The sequence below is a fragment of the Notamacropus eugenii genome, chromosome 3 (genome assembly GCF_028372415.1).
Source record: "Notamacropus eugenii isolate mMacEug1 chromosome 3, mMacEug1.pri_v2, whole genome shotgun sequence".
Classification (NCBI taxonomy): domain Eukaryota; kingdom Metazoa; phylum Chordata; class Mammalia; order Diprotodontia; family Macropodidae; genus Notamacropus; species Notamacropus eugenii.
In genome coordinates this window covers 409,704,770-409,727,910 of record NC_092874.1, presented here as the reverse complement: position 1 = coordinate 409,727,910, position 23,141 = coordinate 409,704,770, and the positions used below count along the sequence as shown (strand labels likewise).

The 23,141-nt window shown below is 37.9% G+C and overlaps 1 protein-coding gene across 7 annotated transcripts in view; it reads left to right on the top strand.

Moving 5' to 3' along the window:
- The window catches only part of TNS3 (tensin 3), a 511,962-nt gene that overhangs the window by 171,859 nt on the left and 316,962 nt on the right, over positions 1–23,141 (top strand). For 6 of the 7 annotated variants that reach the window (XM_072598110.1, XM_072598117.1, XM_072598114.1 and 3 more), the window contains one exon: positions 14,056–14,167. In XM_072598110.1, coding sequence (XP_072454211.1) covers positions 14,056–14,167 — 112 coding nt within the window. Of the gene's footprint in view, positions 1–7,626; positions 7,738–14,055; positions 14,168–23,141 lie in introns of those variants that run through there. The other variant, XM_072598111.1, reaches the window with a different exon arrangement.

Genomic DNA, 23,141 nt, shown 5'->3' with positions numbered 1-23,141 from the left:
ATAGCCATGATTGTAGACATGATTTTTGGTAAGGTATGGTTTATCATGCCTCATCTGAAGTCTCTGAGTTCTTTTCCAACCCGTGAAATTCAGTGATTCTGTGAATTTGAAGTATCCAAGTTGCAGTTGGTCCTCTTTGGCCTATAACACATACTCATCTCTATAGGTCATTATGTTCTTGGGCTTCCAAGATTCCCAAGAAAACCTTCTAATATAATTGAATATTAGAATAATATAACATTATGTGTGTTTGACAGATGACTACTTTCCTTCTTGGTTTATATCAAATCTTTTGGTTAACAGTCTCAAGTTACTAAAAAAAAAAAAAAAAAAGAGTACAACTTATGTCTATGATCTGCTTTGAGTTATGTAGAGTTATAGGTAGGATTCCAAGAGTGTTGCCATTTGTAGGAGGCTTGTAAGACTACTCTAAGAAGAAGAAGAATGATAAGACTGGAAGGAACCCAGGGAAAGTTTATTTTTTCATATTTTAAGCATCCCAGAGAAATAGGAAATCCATTTCCTTCTGAGAGATCATGTGAAGAGATTTCTTCCTCCTTTCTCAGTGACCCATTTTAATGTTCATCAATTTCTGTTCTTAAGAAATTCTTCCCCCTACAAAAGTGCCTCTTAGCTATAATTATGTGTACCCAGGACATATTTCTTAGATAGAAATTTCTTTGTATGAAGTATAGATAATGCAAATGGTGTAGTTGGGGGTTGAAAAGAATGGAACGACAATAAATTTTTGAAGTTGGCCAACAGAAAATAGTTTTATCGACCCTACAGTGTGATTTTCCTTTGAATAGATTATAAACTCCTGCATGGTGAGTCCTTATCATTTTTGCACACATTTCTCTTTCTAAGGACTTAGGTTGCACACAGACATTCTACAGGTACATAATTAAGACTTGTTAAATTAATAAGCTTGATGCACTAGAAACTATTTTTTGACCAAGCCCAGCTGTGATTATGAACCGCATGTTTCATATCTTTAAAAAATTCTAATACAAAGGATCTTTCTGTCCTCAATGTGTCCAGCATCTAACAGAGATGATATAATATTTCATTAGATAGCTGAGCCTTCATCATTCTCTTCCCAAAGGTAAATGATCTCATTTTTTTAAACTTTTTGTTACAGCTTCTTTTCTCAAACCTTTTCTTTATTTTTTTAGCTCTTTTAGACATCTTTAAGGTACCTTTTAGTTTGTGTAACCCAGAACTAGATGTAGAAGTAGGAATAAAGTGGTCTATGCTCGGTATATTAGAAGGATTAACTCAATGTTTCTACCATGCCATGTGTATTTAAAAATTTTTTAAAACAGCCCTTCATACTACTATTTCATGGGCATATCACTATTTACTATAACTCTGGTCTTTCCCTCCTGTACTCATTCATACACAACCAGTCATTACCTATCTTATATTTCAAAGAATCATAGAATAGGAAGAGTGCCCAGGATGTCAGTATCAACAACTGTCTTTCCTTAGAACCGATGTTTAGTCAAATGCAGTCTTCATTGTAATTCCTTAAGGAAGTTAACAAACTTAAGCCTCTACAAAGAATAACTCAAAAAATGAAGTAGAGGGCTCATCAGTAAAAATCCAGCCAAAGGATAAATGTAAGCCCATTGAAATGGATCATAAATCTGTGCTGTCTAGAAGCAGTATGGTGCTTATATCCTGAAAACCTCATGAAAATCCTGAATCCTTTAGATGTTTGTTACAGAAGAGGAACTAGATACCAAATCCCAAGGTGGTGGCAGTAGCCACTTTTCAGGACTTCCTGCCTCTTATTCTTTTTCTTCTCACATCCACCTCTCATAGAAGCTAGGATAATCTTTCCTATGCATAGATCTGATCTTTTCACTTTATTAAAAATTTTCAGTAGCTCCCTATATCTTACCAAATATAATTCAGTTTTTTTTTGCTTGGTATTCAAGGCCCTTCACATTCTAATACCATTCCTTATTTCCATCCTTACCTAATTATTTCCGTAGATGCTCTTTGTTCATGCTTTGCCTCATGCCTTTCCTTGACCCTGGAATGTCATCTCTTTTTTTTTCTGCTGAATTTCTAACTATATTTTAGAGCCAGACTCAAACAATAACTCCTAAAAATTTCCCTGATTTCCCTTTTAATAAAGATCTTTTCCTTAATTTGTGAAAAATCTAATATGCCATTTGCATTATCTATACTGAATACAAAGAAATTTCTAAGAAGTATGTCTTGGGTACACATAATTATAGCTATGAGGCAGAAGAAGGGAGAAGGGAGAAGAATTTCTTATGAATAGGGATTGATGAACATTAACATGGATCACTGAGAAAAGGCAGAAGAAACCTCTTTACATGGTCTCTTAGATGTCACATAGTGTTTAATTTGTAGCTCTCTACTTTATTAAGTAATATTACGTATTATAATTCTCTACATTTGTGTTATTTCTTTGAAGACTGCACACTATAAATTTGTTTTATTTAGAGTTTTAGACAGAATTCATAGTATGGGAGCTGTATTAGAGATCCAAAGCATCAGAGATTTGGAGCTAGCATTTAATCTTTTATTTTGAATAGTGGAGCAAATGGAGGCCCAGATAGATTAAGTGATTTACCCAATGTCACAAGCCTAGTAAGTTGTGTTTTTAAAAAATTTTTTTAAAAATTTATTTATTTGTAGTTTTCAACATTCACTTCCATAAGATTTTGAGTTCCAGATTTTCTCCTTATCTCTCCCCTCCCCCCATCCCAAGAAAGTTTTATTGTTTTTTCATTGTTTTCAGTCATGTGGGACCTTTTGTGACTCTTTTTGGGGTTTTCTTGGCAAAGATACTAGAGTAGTTTGCCATTCCCCTCTTCACCTCATTTTATAGATGAGGAAACTGGGGCAAACAGAGTTAAGTGACTTGGCTAGGGTCACATAGTAAGTGTCTGAGCTGGACTTGAACTTAGACCTTCCTGACTCTAGACCTGGTACTTTATCCACTGCATCACCTAGTTGCCCACCTAGTAAGTGGAAGAATTCAGGTCCAGTGTTTTCTCCACTGTATCTACTATTTGCTTTATCTTCTTCATAGAGAACATCCCCTTGGACATCATCCAGATGTCCACAAAGTGAATTAAAGACAAGACAGACAGGTACCCTAAATATATTGATGATGACCGGATGTGTTTGCCCATAATAGTCGTGGTGATTTGAAGGAATATAGAATACTAATACAATTTTCCTCATTTTAGAAGAAAAATAGGGCATGACTAGATTAGGATGAAAAGGAAAATTATGTCGATTAGGTCTTTATATTCCTTTGAAGTACTGGAGATTAGAATTGCAGATAGTACTTATAGTCTGGAAGGCTCAAGATCATCTTCAACTGTAAATTACTTTTATAAATGCAATAAGGCATTTTCCTGACTTTTTAAGCTGTAGGAATGAAAAATTTTATTCATTTAAGTAGATTCTGTAATAACTTAGAGATTCACTTCCTAGGCTGTTTTTGCTCAGCACCCATAATAGTATGTAAGTATAGTTTAGCTATCTTTCCCTAGTATAGGGAAGCTCATCTGACATGATTCTGTATTTTAGTTTGTCTTTGTTAAGTTGATAAATTTCACTAGTTGGAAGATCTTGGTGTCATGAGTAAATTCAGGGACCTTCGTTTGTATTTGAATTTCAAATCATTTGTGGAGAGTTGCAAAAAATGGAACTGGTCCCAAGAATGAACACTAAAGAACACTACTGTTCTTTATTCCTAAAAATATCCATTTATCTTTGCCTTTTTCTTTCCTTTCTATCTCTTGCAAAACAATCCTTTGGTTCCGTAATGCTTTGAACTCTAGAAAATGCCAGAGAATTCAATTACTATGTGGAGAATATTTTGAAATACTTTGTTGAAGTTCACTGTATCACATGGAAACTATTCATAGAACTAAACTACAGCACTAAAATGCTTTAGTTTAAGTTCGATTGATCGAGCGCCATCCGTGAAGCAAAATCGGTATCATTCTCTTTAGTAGGATTTGGATCTCTTTAACATGAAATTGGAACTTTTCTTGTATGTTATATGATTTAAATAGACATGAAAGCACTAACAGGTAAAGTGATAGGACAAGTTTTTACATGCTATTTTCATGTGACAGAATCTTTCCCATCCTTCCTGATCTACTGTACATGCCATATCCTTCATGAAGACTTCCCCAATCCTGATTACTCCTGAAGTTTTCACAGCTCTTTGCTCAGTCTTTCCCTTTGTACTTATATTTTTAATAATAATAATTGAGCTATGCCTTGAGGATGGTAAACTTTGCTTGAGTTGTTATTTAATCACAACCACCCTGGGAAATAACCCTTATAGTTATTATTTATTAATGCCACTTTTTCCTGATGAGACTCAGAAAGGTCAAGTGATTTGTCCATGGTCATTTTTTTCAGTTGTTTCAGTCATGTTCGGCTCTTTGTGACTCCATTTTGGGGATATCTTGGCAAAAATACTGGAGAGGTTTGCTATTTCCTTCTCCAGCTCATTTTTTATAGATGAGGAAAATGAGGCATACAGGGTTAAGTGCTTGCCCAGGGTCGCCCCGCTGAGGCCAGATTTGAACTCAGGAAGTTGAGTCTTCCTGACTCCAGGCCTGGGGCTCCATCCACTGAACCACTTACTTGCCCCTGAACGACCTCATATTTAGTAAATGTGAAGGAGAGAATTCTAGTTGTGTCTGACTCTATCCTGACTCCCAAATTCTGTTGAATGTTCCTCTTGAAAATACTTCTAAGTATATTCTTCTTCTACTTCTATATTTATAAGCTCTTTGAGGGGATTAATCTTTGTATTCTGTACCATGTAGCATAATTCCTTACATAGAATAGATGTTTAATAGATGTCTGAATAAATATGAAAAATATTTCCAGGAGTTTTAATAAGAAAAATGATATTTCTTTGGCAGTGTGTTATGGTCTCCTGTTTATAGCATCCCAAGACACAATGTTCTGAGTGTGTGTAGCAGATACTCAAAACACATTAGCTAAAATATTGGGCATTTAATTGAATTCAGCATTGTTTATTTAAATTAATGCAAACAATTTAGGTGGTGATCTGGAGGAAATTACCCTCTTGCTTTGATCAATTTTACCCTGCTCATTACACTAATACAACTTTTCAGAATCATGGGTACATAGGCTTGTAGAGCTGGAAGCAATCTGAGAAAACTGATACAACCTCCTTATTTTATAAAGGATCCATCTAGTGAATTTAAAGACTTCACAGAACTCTCTCCACCCTAATCTATAGACTTTACTGACCGCAGGTAGCTCAGTATGATCCCTGGGCTCCCCAAACTGAATCCAATAGATTCAGTCCAAGAGTAGAGAGCCAGAATCTATAAATGAATTAGTTTATTCTCTGGATATTAGTGAGTTTTCAGGAAGGTTAATTTAATGCAGACTGGGAGAGTGATCATAGTACTATCGTTAGCTGTCTCTATGCTTACAAAGCTCTTTCTTGTCTGTTATTTCATCTGACCCTTGTAAGTGTAAGCGTAGCTGTGTTTTACCAATGTGGTCAACTTCAGATATGTTAAATGACTTTCACAAGGTCACAGAGCTGGGACAAAGAGCAGAGCTGGACTTCACAGCTAAACTGTCGTTTTGGAACTTCTTGCTCCGCCCTGTGGCTATTGATGGTGAAGATCTGAACCTTGCATGAAGTCTCATGTGAAATTGCTAGATCTTTTATTTCCCTGTAGAATATTTCTGTTTGTTGCTGGATAGGTTATAATAAGGAGTGACATCATTATCCCCTACTTCTTCTCCCCCCTTTTTCAGGGAGATTATGGTTGTGTGGTTTGTTCCATGATAACATAGATTGAATTAATTTCAACCAAATTCAGTACCTTAGTAAAGGCTATTAATTTAAATTTTGAATTTTATTATTTTGAACTTGACAAAACACCTACAAATAAGAACACTGCATATATGAAAAAAAGAACAGAAAAAGAGCATTGGCATCTTCCTTTCTTCCCCCAATTCTCCACTACATAGTTTGTATAAATATTATTAAAATCCATCTTAGGTTCTACGTATGACTGTTTGCCATCTTGAAACAAATGGCACCTATTTTTACCAAAATGATCCTCTGTGATTTTTCAAATTTATGTCGATGAACTTTGGCATGAGAATATAAATTAAAGAGATATGTAGCCATACTAAGGGAGGTTTAGTGTTCACAGGACTACTAATTTAGGGTTGATTATGAAAGCTTCAAAATAATGTCACATTTTTAACCTAAGGTAGGTTAAACACTACTGTTTAACACTAATGTTTTCTGGCACTTGTCTCCTATGCCAACTTCTTTTCCTCCTTAAGAAGGCATTCTAAATTGCAATGACTCAGTTAATTGGAGCTGGGGCATGGTCCATGGTCAAACTGGACAAACCTAAGTGTTGGGCAAAGAAAATGCCAGGATAACACTTTCTAGACCTTTAGACCATTCTGTGTTTCCCCAGCCTTGTTGCAGTCCTGGATGTGCTCCAGTTTGTCAATGTCCCTCCTCAAATGTGGTGCCCAGAACTGAACATGATACTCAGATGTGGTCTGACCAGCTCAGAATACAGGGGACCATGAATTACTTGCCTTGTTTGGGATACTTTCCCTAGCATCCATGTAACATTGCTCTCTGTTGAAAATAATCACCTTTTTGTGGTATGATTTCAAAATATGCCTGATTTGCTTGTTGAGTTAGGGAAGGAAGAAAAATATGAATGAGCATTCCTGCATAATCTTTTTAGTACTTTCCAAAACACCATTATCAAATGGCAAGTATGAAAGCTGTTTAGATTACTACTCGATAATGACCCATTACTTGGGCAGTGTTTGCTGGACAAAATTAGTTTTTTCTTTTTTGGATAACTGAAACCTGAAGAAACCACAGTGTTCTGATTTTTTTTTAAAATTGATTTCCCTGTGGTCAGCATTCCTGAAGTGGATTGAAATCCTAGTAATACAGCCTCGTGTGCCAACCCAATTGGTAATTTCAGTCAGATGGAAAATTTCCCTTCCCTTCCCCCTTTCTCTGCTTGAAGGCATTTTTTATTTCCCATATGCTGTTACTGTGGCATCCTGCAGTTAGGTGGCCCAAAGAAGCCCCTGGCCCTTCTTCAGGACTGTACATGTACTGGGGAAAGAAATCAGGGTAATTTGTATCAGATGGAGCAGTGATATGCAGTAATATTGTTGCTTTGCTTGGATTTTATTGCATCCCTTTGACTGATTTTGACGAGCTCCTGGAGAAATGGATATATATGTACGTTGGCTCAGTAATGGGTCTGCAACTGGGGGCCCCATTTCACCATAAAGAGCCCTTTCAGTCATCACTTAATTGAACTTTTCTTTGGGGCTTCCTATATGAAGGGGTCAAAGTAGGGCATTTCCTTTGCCCATAAAAAAAAATCTTGAAAGGGCACCTGTGCTTTTGGAGGCATAATTATCAAAGGTCTCTGCCTCTCCCACCTGAGGGGCAGCCGCTGCTGGGGCTGCCCCACTGTGTGTCAGCTGCCTTTGAAAGAGCAGCAGCTTAAGAAGCTGCTGCCTTGGGTCTCTCACTTTTAAAAACAAGCCATCTTTAAAAGCAAAGCAGTCTCAGGGACAGAGGCTATGAAGCTGTTTACTTTAACTGTGGAGAGCAGAAGAATGCTCAGGCAGAATCGCAGGAAGCAGCAGCAGCAGCCACAGCAGCCGCTGCACCACTGGGTGAGTTTGGCATGGGAAGGCAAGCAAGGGAGGAGAGGGATACCTGCAGTTTGGGGGAGTGGGCAAAGTGGCATGTTAACAAAGTGGACGGAAGGCAAATGGAGGCAATCCAATTGTGTTGGCTTTGTGGTGGGAGTTTTATTAAGTTTAATTGTAAATTGTGCTTATGGGGAATTCCGTGAGACTGTGGAAGGTAAGGGGGACCTCATTATGGCCACATCTGGACTGGTCAGCTCAATCCTGTTTCTTGTCTAACTGCCTCCTTTTAAAATTGACTTTTATTTTTCCAATTAACAAGCATTTATTTTCTCTTGGTCTCCCACCTTCTACCCAAAGGGGGGGCTAGGGAATGAAAAGAAAAATAAAACTCTTATAACACACACACATATGTATATGTATAATCAAGCAAAACAATTTCTACTTTGTCCAAGTCCAAAAAATGAATTTCCACATGTTAAGTTCTCAGTCTTTCTTTTTGGAGATTGATAGCATGCTTCATCATTGCTTTTCTGGAATCATGCCTGCTCATTGTGATCAGAGAGAATTATTAATGAAATATTTTTAATTTCCTCTTTTTAAAATCTGAAATTGACTTTTAAAATTACTTTCCTGTAGAAGACAAATGGGAAATCCATGATGGAAACCTAAAAGAGCCAACTGGTGAATGAATGTATCTGTGTGTTTGTCCCAAGCAATAACAAAGCAGCATTAAGAAATAACATGAATTACTGGAATTATTAGGCACTGTATTTGGGGCATACTTATTTAATGGCTAAGATTTCTGCTTTTCTTTGTTTCTCTCCAGTTTAGCACAGTGCCTGGCACATTTGTGGTTGTTCATTTGTTTCGGTCACGTTCAGGTTTCTGTGTCCCCATGCCTGGCACATAGCAGGGGCTTAATAAATGGTTGGTGGGTGACTGACTGACTTAAGATCTCAGTGCTCCAGTTCTCCAAGACAGTGTTCCAACACAGTGGTAGAGATGCATTGGTTGAGGGAGCTTTCTAACTGGGAGTTTCCTACAGCAGGGGAATCTGGGGCTTGGTCAAAAAACAACAGATTAAGGACTTCAGCCTCTAAAGTGAGAGAACTGAATGCTACTATTTTTAAAAATGAGCAGTTGCAGGTAAGGATGGATATCATTAAATACCAGCCTTAGGAATTTTTAAAAAGGAAAACCCCCGTATTTTAAATCTGATATGGTTATTAATAGATTTTTTTTTTTTTTGCATGGAAACAAAATAATGTACTTGAAACATTTGAAAGACCTACATAGACCGGTGTGTTTCTGGTGGTGGTGATAAAGTTGTGCCTGAATGAATTGAGTTCGAGATTTCTGCAGAGTATATGCTCTTTAGGGTTCACACTGAGTATTTTAGAGGCTCCTTTATGAGAGATTTTTCTCTCTGAAAAGAGATCTCACGGTGTGGGCAATCAGGACCAGCTCTAATTACTGGGTATCCCTCAGGCAATCCTTCTGTAACCAGCAGCTCTGCGCTCCACTCTTCCAACTTTTGCTCCTAACAATTAAATGCAATTTAGATTCCTGAACTGAGCCCTCTAAATGCTTCAGTATTACTATCACCTCCTTCTGTGTGCACTTTGGCCCCACCTCTTCTGGAGAAATGAAAGAGTTGTACCAGGTAAAAACAAAAGGCGCCTGATCCTGCCTCCTTCTCCTTTCATGATAAAGATGTTATGTGTAGATGAAGGCTGAGCAGATGTTAATAAACTATTTCAAATGAATTCCTCAAAGTCCTAATCATGGAAACAGTGTGCGCGTCAAAACTGGGCCTTCTCCTAGTAAAGTTCTCTGTGCGGAGTAAGCGTGTATAAAATATTGAATGAATGAATGTATGTATGAGTAAAATTAATAGGTAGCTGTAGCGGGCCAGGCAAGCAAACCATAGGAAAGGAAAGAAACACATACTTATTAAACGCCTACTATGTGCTAGGTACTGTGCGATGCACTCTACAAATATCTAATCTGATCCTTACTTCAACCCTAGGAGGCAGGTGAGTTATTATTTTTATTTTACTGTTGAGGAAACTAAGGCAAACAAGTGAAATGTCTTGCCCAGGGTCACACAGCTGGTGAATGTCTGAGACTCCATTTGAACTGAGACTCCAGGTCAAGCTGTCTATGTACTGGGCTAACCTAGCTGTGTAGCAAGTTATTTTCAGGACTGGAATAAATACTTATTTGAATAGCAATTGTTGATATTTATATAAGGATTTTTATTGTTGTTATTGTTTGTTTTTGTATTTTGTTACTTTGTTTTGGACTGGACCTACGATTTCATTAGTGTAGGGAACTGCCAGTGAAGAAACTTTCTCTACCAATACAGATCAGCAGGTACTCCGCAGTTTAGAACCTTCGAATTCCCTTAGGGGCACTGAGTGGTTATGTAGCTTGGATGTGTCTGACATGACACTTGAATCATGACTTCTGGCCTCTAAGACCAGCTCTCCGTCCACTATACCATAAGGTTAACAGAATATTTGACATCCTCATATGAGGGGGATAGACAGTAGAAGTTCATGGGAAGAACACTGGTAATGGTGAGCTAGAGTAGGATGGGAGTTTGACCATGAAGGATGAGTAGGGTTTTGATAGGCAGATTAGAAAGTAGGTGTGAAAACCTTTGGGGAGAGTGGGGAGGGAGAAGACTAATTGGGCTGGGGTTGTTTGTTGTGGCGTATTGTCAGAAAAATTGGTTAGGATGGTAGTATGGGGCCATTTTAATATTTTGAACACGTTTTCCCAGTTCCTTGAATAAAACCTTTTATTGTATTTATAGTTGTATTTGTGCATGCATGTAACATAGGTGCTAAAACTCAGGGGATATCTGTTTGCATGGCGAAATGTTTTCAGGGTAATAGGAACTCAGTGTTGTCTTTGTTTCAGCTTGGAGAAGATAGGGGTTCCTGTGGGCTTCTTTGCTGAATTACCTATTGCCTGGGACTAGTGCTCATGATAAACCCTCAAATTAGGCCACTGGGTTCATTTCAAATAGAATTTTTGCTAAAGTGCTCCTGCATTTTGTCTCCTTGATATATTGAAGAATATTTCTAAATTTCCATTTCCAGCGATTTCATCTTTTTCCTTCCTTCTGCAAGGCAAGTTGGATATTTTCCTGGTATTATTTAATCACGATGCACAAGTAAACAGTAGATAGATGTGGTTCACAAGAAGTGATTTATTTCTGAATTTAACAATTCAATTAAACTTTTATTAAGTTTGTATTCCATGTAAAACACAGGCTTTCAGTATGCAATAGCAACAGAATAACTGCTGCCCTCAAGAGCTTCCATTCTTCCTGGAGGGTGGGGTGCCATGTGTACAACCACCTGTCTATGGAGAGATGAGCTGGCAAGATCAGAGAAGGCTTCCCATGGTGGTGACTGAATTGAGCCTTTAAGAAAGGTGGGGATTCTGAGAGAAAATTGAGGCTGTAATGAATTCTAGGCTGGAGGCTGGAGAGAGAGTATCGGGAAAATACTCCTAGTTTATGGGGTATGTAGAATTTCTAGTAATATGAAACAAGGCTAGAGAGGAAGTCAGAAGCCAGATGGTAGAAGATTTTGAGGAATTTGTATTTTTTCCTTTTGGCATTGGGAAACCACTGGATGTCTTTGAGCAGGGGATTAACTTGGTCAGTTCTGTGCCTTAGGAAGATGATTTTGGCATTTGTATGGAGGATAGATTAGAGAGTGTAGAGACCAGAGACAGGGAGTCTAGTGAGGAGGCTATCAGGTGACAGGTGTTAAATGGATGAATTCATGCATGAATAAAATTCATAGATAGTTGCAGGCCTGGTAAACAAACTATAGGAAAGGAAAGAAATAAGCATTTATCAAATTATCTACTATAAATTTGATCATCATGTCAACCTATGGGTATGTAAGTGTGGGGGGGGGGCAGGAATATGAGTGTTAGGGAATATGTTAGGGAGGTCGAATTGATAAGATTTGGCAACTGATTGTTGTTAACAGATTTCCTCGTCCTCCCACCTCCCGCCTCCCCCATTGGATTGAATCTGGTTTCCATCCTTATCTCATGTTATTCCCTCAGATACATTCTTTTCTCTAGTCAAACTGAATTATTCCCTGCAGAGGGAGAGAGTCAAGGATGATTCTTATGTTATGAACCTGAGAAACTTACAGGATGAGTGGATTTAGGAAAGATAATAAAGAATTCTGTTTTGGACCTATTGAGGTACCCAGCGTACATCTAGGAAGAAAGATACAGCAAGTGGTTTTATGATAGCTAACTGGAGATCTGGTGAGACAGCAAGATACAAATTTGAGAGCCATTTGCCTAGAGATAATAATTGAACCCATGGGAGCTTTTGAGATGTGTATATATAGAGAAGGGGTCTTTGTGTTACATCCTTACTTTGGGGGTTGTCCAGGGATGATGACTAAGCATTGCACTATGAATAAACTAATAGACTGGGAGTTAGGGAGACTTTGGAAGTACTTAAACTGTACTTCCTAGAGACTTACTTTGTGCCATTAGACAAGTTCCTGGAACTTCTCTGAACCTTAATTTCCTCTTCTGTAAAAGATGTCACTTTTGTCATGGGGCTGGTGGGAAAAGCTCATGTTAAGATACTGCATTGATATCTAGTTCTGTCCACTTTAAAGCAGTGTATAAATGCCAGTGATGATGATGATGATGATAGGGAACTGAGTAGGAGCAGGCCGGTCAGTAGGAGGATAATCAGGGGACAGCACTGTTGTGACAACTGAAGGAGGAAAACATCTAGGAGCACAGGGTAATGGCCAACAATTTCAAGAAGGGATCAATTTCAAGCACAGGGAGAAGGCCTGAGAAAAGGTTTATCAATTTGGTAATTATAGATCTGGGTAGAAAGCCTGATTGCAAAGGATTGAGAATGAATACATGGTGAGGATGTGTGGCTGCAGGGAAGAGAGATGAAATTCCTTAGGAATTCTTTTTTAGAGGATAATTTGGGGCTCTGTCAGGGGCAAAGGAAGGGTTTCCCTCCCCCATCTTAGATAAGAAACCATTTTATAACTTTTGGAAATCCTGTATGTTATAATGTATACTCAACAAGCATTTATTGAGTGTCTACAATATTGGACAGTCTTTATGAAGAAATGATATAGACTCAGGCTCTCAGCTGTTATTTCCCCCCAAACCTCCACCCCACCCAGTGAGAGCAGTTGGTCGGTTCCCATTAGGATATATTTAAAGACAACTTACAGGTTTTATGGATGCAGCCTGGGGTCACAGGAACATTTTTCCATGAAAATCTGTTTGGTGAACCTAGGGTCTGGATCTTTTACTGTGCTCTTATTGGCACCATGTTCAGTCTAACCAGCCAGTTTAACTGGCCCATAAATCCTCTAAGTGATGGAAAGTAGTTTAAGATCTTGTTAACTTGTACATGTTATTACTTCAGAATGGATATATTTATGTTTGTATGTTTTGTAGATCTACACATACCATATACAAAGACTGTTTTAGCAGCTTTGGTTGAATCGATGGTTATTATCTTAATGACTGCCAGCATGGTGGAGGGGAGACAAGTTTTCAGTCAGTGCTTTATCTGGTGGCCATGGTGAAATAATGACAATTTTTATTTGCTTATTGGTAAGATTTCTATAAAACCTTTCCTGTGTTGAGAGGGGTTTGTGTGTGTGTGTGTATATGTATGTGTGTGTGTGTGTATGTGTTTGTGTGTGTGTGTAATGCAAGCCTATATTGTTATTATCATTCTGAATTTAATAAATACCAAATAAAATGAGCATTTCATCGAACAGAAAAAGGTTGTAAGTAGAAGTGTAAAGAGAGATGCTATTTTGAACACCCCCAAAAGAGGGGCCAAATGCTTCTTGTCCAGCAAAGTAATAATGTTCACCAGATATGTCCTAGCTAAAAAGATTAGAAAAAGAAGTCAACCTTGGAAAACCTTCATGGACTCTATTTTAAAATGTGGTAATCAGAGTTGACTACTAGCATCACCTGAAATATGCAGGGGAATTCATCATTTTTATTCTACAGTGATCAAATGCTCCTGGGGCTGGAGAGTATGTGAATCCAGTTAAACACATGTGCAAATGTAAATATTAAATCTGAAAACTTATAATCTAAGGTACTTGACGTATGCCTATGGGTATTCTAGACTTGTTGACATGCATTCAGTTAGGCCATACCTTATTTTTCTTCGGTGTATTATCATTCATGTTTGGAACATTTAAAGGTTGCACTTGTCTTATCTTTTGTAGATAAAAATCAAGAACATGACATAAGAAAGCTCATGTCTTCTGTCTTATTTTTTTTTTCCAGCCAGAAGAATCTACTTCAGGTGCCCACACTTTTAAGAATAAATCCTTTAAGAAGGCCAAAGTCTGCAGTGTCTGCAAACAAGTTATTGACAGTCAAGGTGTTTCATGCAGAGGTGAGCACGTTCATCGTCCTGGCTGTTGTCTGGCTAGCTACAAAACTGTTGGGGGGAATTTCCAAAAATGTACAGTCCTGGAATTCCCCTTTATTGTCAACAGGTTTGCCATGTGGGGATCTAATGCTTATTTTGAAGTAGGCACCAAGATTTGTATTAATATATGCTATATGAGATGATCAGAAAGTAAGAGGTGATAACCCCTCTAGCCTGGGGCTTCTTAATCTGTTTTAAGTCATAGATCCCTTTGCCAGTCAGGTGAAACCTAATGATCCCTTCTAAGAATATGGCTTTAATGGCATTAAAGACCTAAGATTATATGTGAAACCAAGTATGTTGAAATGTATATACTTAAATGTTTTTTAAAACAAGTTCATGAACCTAGGCTAAGAACCCCTGCACTAAATGAAGGAGAGACAAGCTCTGAATTCATGTTAGCTGAACAAACATGACTTTGTTCAAGTTATACTTTATGACTTGTTTACAAGTGTTATCATATGAAACTTTTGACTGACCTTGCAATCCTTGTATGTAGCGTATCCCTTGTGACATTCATAGGTATTTGAGAAATTTTGAATCACAGTGATTAATGACCACTATTAAAATCGAGTTACCCTTGCCACTGTTAACCATGTAAACACTTAACTTATTTATAGAGGTTGAACCGAAAATAACTAATAAATATGTTAATTGTTTTCATTTCAAACACTTGGAAATATAGTCAGAGAGGGTCTTGGGCATAGGTGGAATGTTTTATGAATAATATTAGGTTACGCTGATATATGTTCTCGGAGAGATAGGTAGGGACAAGTATTATTTTTCCAATTTTACTGATGAGGAAACTGGAGCTCAAAAAAGTTGTAGAGATTGCTGTGGTTACTGAGCTACTGCGTCAGGGCCAGGACTGAAGAACTCAAACCCAGTCCTGCTGACTAGAGAATCAGCACTGTTTGTACTGAATTCCTATGGAAGGAAGGTAAAGAGGACTGTTCCTTTGCAGAATGTTTGCTTCTGCGCATCATAATCTGTTTAAAGATTTTAAATTGAGATTCTAATAGTAAAGTGGCTTGGAATTCTAAAATTCCATAGGATCTGTGTTGGAATTAGGAAGGTGCAGTCAAATCAGTTGATTGAGAAGCATTTATGAAATGTTTCATGTGCTAGGCACCATAAGGCTGCTGTGAGGTAGTGACAGCCCTAAGTGCTTACAATCTATTGTGGGGGTGGGGTGAGGAAACAGTGTGCACATATCAAAGTACATCCAGAGTGTATAGAAAATGAATGCAAGGCATTTTGGAGGTAGCATGAGGCACTAGTACTGTGGGCATCTCACAACCTTTCCTTTAACATGCCCTGATTCTTAGAGCATTGTCTTGCATTGCAAGGAGACATATATACACCCTGTGTGCAAAGCCTAGATTAGTCACTTGGAGAGACTAGAGTTCAGATTCAATCCTTGTTTTGTACTCAGATAACTCATAAAGTAGAAAGACACAGATGACCACAATCCACAAAGACATGTAAGTGTGTAGGGGCCACTGGAAGACCTTGAAACCAGGTCTTCCAGATCCTGCCTTGTTCCTTGCTTAATTACTTTTTCCCCACTCTATGATGAGTGTTACTTTTGGGGCTGATCTAGACTTCCCTTAAATTTGCTTTTTAAAGGAAGTAATGAGGTTTTTTTTGATTCCAAAGACCTTTTCCTGAAGCTAAACAGAAACTTGGAGGTCATCTGTTTGAGTTTTACACACAATACACAAACCCTTGCTACAATGTCCTTAACTTGGGCACATCTAACTTATTTCGGAACAGTTCCAGTGACAGGGGACTCATTACTTTATACTTAAAGCAAAGAATACTACATGCCATTAGGCAAAGCAGTGGGGCTGCTGGGAAGAGCCTTGAAATAATAAAATTTAGTTAGAAATGAGGATTGATACCTCTCTTTGACTGGATTGAGTATAATCTGAAGCTTAAATAATTGCTTATTAACTGAAAAATTTTACATGATCATGAATCTGTGATTAATTTGTATCTAATTAATTATGTGACATCGTTATTGCAGAAAGCATTTATTCTATTTCTATTTGTAAAGTGTTGTATTTTGGGTGTCAGGATGTGCAAAGAGATGAGCCTTCAGATTTCTCTCCTATATTTGCTCTGGATTGTAGGGAGTGGAGAGTGATTCTCCTTTAGAAAAACTTGAAGGAACAACTGTAAGTCTTTAGGTAGATGGGTTTTTGTTTTTTTTTTTTTGAGGGGAGAATTTAGCTTTAAAATGATGAGAATGACTTATCAAAGTCATACTCAGAGATATACACACACCTACACCCATGCTCCAATTTGAATTAAAAATATATTCAGAGTTATGGGAAATGTTGTTTGTTTTTTCTTCTTGAAGAGGATCATGACATGAGGGAGGTGATGCCATAACATGCAAGCAAATTGGATTTAAGTGAGGCAGGGCTGTGCAAAGTCACTAGCCTCACTTACTTCTCTGAAGCCATCTGGGTCCAGTGGCCAGATATAGATCAGGAAGACTGGAGATGGCCCTGGATGCAGTGGGAGACCTTGGTCTTTTTAAGCAAAGGTCTTTAATAGGTCTGGTTTGAGGCAAAGCCCATTCAGTGATTAAGGCTTGGTAAGTAATAAACAGAGGTGGCCTCTTTTACTTATGGGAAATTGCTGCTTATTTGCAAGTCGACCTCCAGTGGCCAGAAGGGGTCACTGCACCCCTTTCTACATTGAAAAAACACAGACAAGCCTAATATAACATCCAAGGACCTAGCTGATAGGTGTCTTTTAAAGGCCTGTTGAATGCAAAACATTTATGTGCTGGGGATCGAAAGACAAAAATAAAAACAGTGCCTGTCCTCAGAGATCTCCTGTTCTGCTGAGGGCTGCAACATCTAAACCTCTAAATAGAGACGTTGTTTGAATACAGCAATGGGGGATCTCCTTCTAATAGGAAGAGACACTCTATTTTTTCATCCCAATCCATCATCCTTAGGCAATAAGTAAAAATTAGGTTGTCCTGTGTCATCTCACTGTTTTGACTGCTTGGGTCTGATAGCTGTAACTGTCATTAATTTTTAGATAATGATAATGAATAACATCCATTCCAGAATGGCTGCAGAAGCTTTATGATCCGAGTCCTAACGTCATACTCGATGCATATCAGCATTAATGGCTGTATTATTGTTATTGGGTTATATGACTGATTATATTAAATGCTGACCAGCCACAGACTTACCTTGCCAAAGTCTTAAATGAAGAGCAGAATTTTAAGATAGATAATCCCTAGTCAATAATTTTAATAATATAGCATACTGTTAATTTACAAAGTAGATAATCAAATTAAGATGATTGAAGAAGAAAATATAGTGAGCTTGTTGATATTAAAATGAATCATATATTTGTTTCAGCAGGTTCAGGGATTTGGGGGGACTGGAGAGTCCGGACAACCCAGGAAAGTTTAGAATACAAGCCCAAGGGTGGAATGCCTTTTGTCTTAGGACTAGCTTAATTAAATTTGGAGAAGGTTGTTACCAGATTGGCTAAATGATGAGGAGTTTTTCAGCTGCAGTGGGTTCCAGAAGCCTGTCTACTTAGTGGTAGAAGAGTTGCCAGATGGGTTCTTGGATTTCCTTATCCACAATGAGGAAATCACCTTGGCACTGTGCAGTTTCAGAATATATTGTCTTTGAACCAGATGAGATGCTTAGCAACCTAATGTGAAATTTCCCCTTCAATTTACCTTTGATTTTTATTTTGTTTGATGTCATTCCTTATATAGTTCTATATAAGTTTAGTGTTCATTTTCTCTCTTGAAAAGAAATTTTCTGGTTTCCCTCTATGACTGTGTAAACTAGAACTCTGTCTCTGCCCCCTCTCTTTCCCACTCCTGATGAGTGGCAGCTTAGTTTTATGGCTAACATGAAGGACTTAGAGACAGGAAGATATGAGTTCAAAATCACTTCATTTATCTAGGCCTGTTTCCTTATCTATAAATGGAGGGGGTTGGATTCAATAACTTCTAAGGCCCCTTTCAGCTCTATAAGTATGATTCTATTATTAACCATCCTAAGCGTTTTTGAAAGATAGCCCCCAACTAAAACTAAATGATTATCTGAAGTAAAAGGAGCAGATGCAATAGGTGGTGCAGTGGAGAGAGTGCTGGACCTGAAGTCAGGAAGTAAGAAATACTTCCTAGCTGTGTAACCTTGGGTAAATCACTCCATCTTTGTTTGCCTCAGTTTCCTCATCTGTAAAATGGGGATAATAATGGTGCCCACCTCCCAGGATTGTGGTGAAGATCAAATGAGATACCATATTTATAAAAAACTTAACACACTGCCTGGCACATAATAGGTACTACATAAATGTTAGCTACTATTAATATTATTACTAATAATAATTGCCAATAAACTTCCTTGGAACTTTGGAAGTTTCACAGAGTTTAAACTATTTTTTGGGTAGCCTTTAAAAGGAGAGAATTTTGCCCTTTCTTCTTTGAGAAGGTTCATTATCTCTCAGCATGTGTCCAATAGCTTTGAGACAATTTCTCAGCCAAACAAGAGGTTTTATCCCTAAACTGTTGTACAGTAGTCACAGGATTGTATATTAGAACAGAAGGGACCTTGGAGTCCGGTGTGCCTTCTTCATTTTACAGATGAATGTCTCTTGGCTGCCATTGCAGAAAGTTCATTGAAGTTTTACACATCTAGGTTAAGCAGCTTTTAGGGTGGGTTAAAGGGGTGGAGCACCTACAGTGGCCATGAATAACCCTGTGCGGTTCTCAGTCATTAAATACAGCAGACTCTCCACATGAAAGACAGACACCAGAAAGCCAAATCCATCACCAACCCCAAACCTTCCCCTTTCTAGGCTTCCCACAAACCAGCTCCATTAAACAAAGAACAGACAAGCTCTCTCACTCATACTAGCCAGCTGTCTGCATCCTTCTTAGCTCTGACTGCTGTCATGGCTAACTTTCTCTCAGCTCTGTTCTAGTTCCACCCCTTCCTATTGCACCCATTCAGCAAGCTCCTCCCACCAAATGTAACTTAGGCTTCCATGTGATTTAAGCAGGTCACATGGGCCTATTAATGAGTGGGAAAGATCTTCTCATTTAAATTACAATTATAAGGGGGTATAAAAAGTGGTGTCTCTTCATATACAAAAGGAGTCAGTGACCTTAGAGATTCTCATTATGTAGAATTCTAATGACCCTTTGTATATTTTAACTGCTTTCCAGTTTATATGATCTTATATAAAAGGAAAGGAAAAATGATTTTTTTTTCCATCAGAAGAGAAATGAAAGAATGGAAATTGATCCAGGTTGCCAGGATATTCATTTTGCCTATCTGGCCATGTATCATGTGGTCATTCTTTAAAAAAAGAAATATTCTTGATGGTTGTGAACTGCACATTTTTTTTTTTAATTTACTTGTGAGGCAGACCCATTTTCAAGGACAGTCCCTTTTTCTTTTGTACATTTGTATTCTTCTAATTGTTTCGAGTGCTTTAAACATAATTGGAGACTCATCTTCTCACATGAGGATATACTGACACGTTTTCTCCAGTAATTTTTGCATATCTCAGAAGTTTTCTCCACTTGAGGAATACTTTTTTAATCCCATTCATTCATCAGCCACGTATTAATTGACTATTCTGTGCTCAATATTGAGTGAGATACAAAGATAAATTAGAAATGTGGTCCCTGTCCTTACCATACTTATTACAGTCGATTTTTACTGACATTATGTAAACATCACCTAGAGTTACCCTTCATTCTCACCTCCCTCCTCAGAGTTATCTGAGTAGAAAAAAAGTTTTAAAAAAAGGGGAAAAAAAAAATCAGCAAAATTGATCAGCACGTGGAAAAATGTCTTCTGTTATATGCAGTGTTCCTTACCTTTCCATCTCCACAAAAGAGTTGGGGTAAGGGGACTTAGAGTTGTTATTCTTACGGGGTAGGTATGGCATATACACAAATCCCTATTAAAAATATGACTATAAGCATATAAGTGAGGTCCCAAACAAGGTAAAATGTGAATTCAAAGTAGGAAGAGATTCCTTTTGGCTGGGGAGATCAAAGGAGAGTTTTGGAGGCATTGTCATTGACCTTGAGTTTGAAGAATGGTTACCCAGACAGCAAGTTGAGATGGCAGGGGGACCGGCCTTCCAGGCATAGGAACAAATATGAACAAAGGCCTGAGACAGTTAAAGTGAAGGTCACATTTAAGGAAACTAGATTAGTTCTTTTTGGCTCGAACATGGAGTAGGATTGTGAAATAAGGTTGGAGAGGTAGGCTAGTAAACGTCCCTGAGAGTTTTGTGAAATCACTTGCTTGGTCAGTCTGCTTGTTTAATTAAGAAAGGCTAGTCTTTGGGCCAGTGTGTAAGGAGCTTTATCACTAGATTGTGACTTCCTGAATAAGCAAGAGTTGGGATTTTCCACTGAGAAGTAGCTGCCAGGGGCAAAGTTAATGACCTCTCTTTTTTCTGCCTATCTATGGCTGGTAACTTATTTCTCTCCAGTTTTTCCTCTTCATCTTCCGTTTTGCTACTGCTGCCCCAAAGCTCAGTTTGCTTATCCTTACTTTTGCACATAAGATATCTGTCAAATGAATGAACAGAGCAGGAAGGTGCTTGTTATATTGCCACCGTGGTAATACATAGTCCATGCTCTGTTCCCAGAAGGCCTAGCTGTAATCTGTGTTACTGGGAGGCTAAGACTGGGGGATAACTTGAATTTGGGAATTCTGAGTTGTAGTAGGTTTAAAGTTCATTGTTGTGATTCTCCCATTCTCCATCCCCCAAGGGTAGGAGCCACTGGATTGTAAATGGAGAGAAGAAATATGCCATGTTAGAAACAGCAGGTTAAAGCTTCCATGCTGATCAGTAGTGGGATTTGACCAGTGACTGGCTGCTGCACTGGGGGCCTAGGTGAGATAAGGAGAACTAGCGTCAAAACAAACACATTTTAAAAAATGTGAATGAATTAATAAGCAGATAATGCAAAAATGAATATATATATACAAAACTTATAACCGTATATTCATTCTAATATTATATATATAAACATCTATTTATAAACACATATGCTCTACACACACACACACACACACACACACACACACACACACACACACACACACACAAAAAACATGTTTTTTTTCCCCTCAGGTGAGGTTCAGAATTTCCTGTCACCAGGTGAATTGAAATTTCACACTTCCTGTTCAACCTTTCAATTAACACATGTGAAACCTTGCCCAAATAAAACTTCCAAATCGTCTCAAACCACTTCATACTGTTGAAGGGAGACAACTCAGTTTCAAGAGAGCTGTTTTTAACCTTGATGCTATCATACAAGTTAATTAGGATTGGTCCATCTTAAATGAACCACATCAAAGAGACCTGAAATTCTGTGTCGGGAGGACTGTTGCACATAGCTAAGTTCTTGTTAACTTCATTATCTGAAAAAATGTTTCGCCTGAAAGGCACTGTACTATATTTCAAAAGGAAATGTCAGTGAAAGAACATGTTGTTTTGAGCCATTTTCCTATTTTCCAGTGAGATGGAATTACTTTTTTTCTTCTTAGGAGCAAAGCCCTAGTGAGCTTGAAGGTGATTAGATTTTGCAGTGTTGAAAGTCAGCCAGGGTCAACAGTGAATTCACCTATTGCCTGTTCCCTTTATAATGCAATATATACTTGCTAGAAGATGATACTTGCTAGAAGATGAGCCTGGCCTGGGTGCGTCTCTGGAAGACTGTATCCAAGGTACTGCCTGCAACCTGCAGCTTTTTTTCTATGGAATTATACTTCTCACTCTTTTTTCTATTGCATATTTTAAAAAACAAGTCTTGAGGATACTTACCAATTTCAGTTAATTAAGATTAATTGAGACTCCTATGTGCAAAGATGGTGCCAGGTATTTCCCTTGTAATATTTAAAAAAAAAAAAAAAGGTGACTCCATCCCTGTCCTTAAGGATTTGTGAATTTAGTTAAGAGGGAAAAGACATGCACTTGGAAATGGAGCTAATAAAACATGACAAATGCCAAATGAGAGAAAAAGAAAATAAATTTAAAGAAAGAAGCAGTGACCTAGGGTGGTCATTTACTTTTTTCTTTTTCTTTTATGCGTAAAATAAAATATAAAGGATTACAAAGGAAACCCATTATATAGAATGCAGTCATCAAACTCAAAAAAAAAAGTTCTTGGACCTCGTTAAGAACCCCTGTCTTTGAGGGTTGCCTGAGGGTATTGGAAGATGAAGTGACTTGTTAATGATTATATAGCTATTTATCTAAGGCTGGTGTCTTAAATCTGGGTCTTCTTGATTCCAAGGCTGATCATCTGTCCACTGTTGGTATCTTTCATCTGTACATATGTTACTATTAAAATATGGGTAAAATGGAGTTCCTTTCATTGTTTTCCAATTTAGGTTGGGGAAACATGGAGAGGTACTGAAGTAGATCATCCTGACAAGAGTAGAGGATTCTTGGGGGTTGGGGAAGGATTGTTTTCCTGGTAGGGATTAAGTTATATTTTTATTTTGATTTGTTAATAGGATTGTGGAAAACTGAATAACTTTGCTTTGGTCACAGTAGGATATTAGGAAACAGAGTCAGGATGTGAACCCAGGTGTACAGATTTTTTCTGTATTTTACCACTTTTTTTCCCCAACAACTCTCAGAGGCAGGCATTATTATCCTCCATGGTGCATATAACTGAAGTAACATGCCCAAGGTAGCCTAATTATGGAAGTGGTAGGGTTGGAACTTGAACCCAAATCTTTTAACTACACAGCCTATGTTCTTTGTCCCGATACCATGCTGATTCATTACAATAATACTGTATAGTCTTAATAGTCTTTTATGGTTTATGAAGTACTTTTAATACATATGATCTCATTTGAAATACACAATGACTTTATGAGGGTAGGTGATAGAAATGTCATTTTTA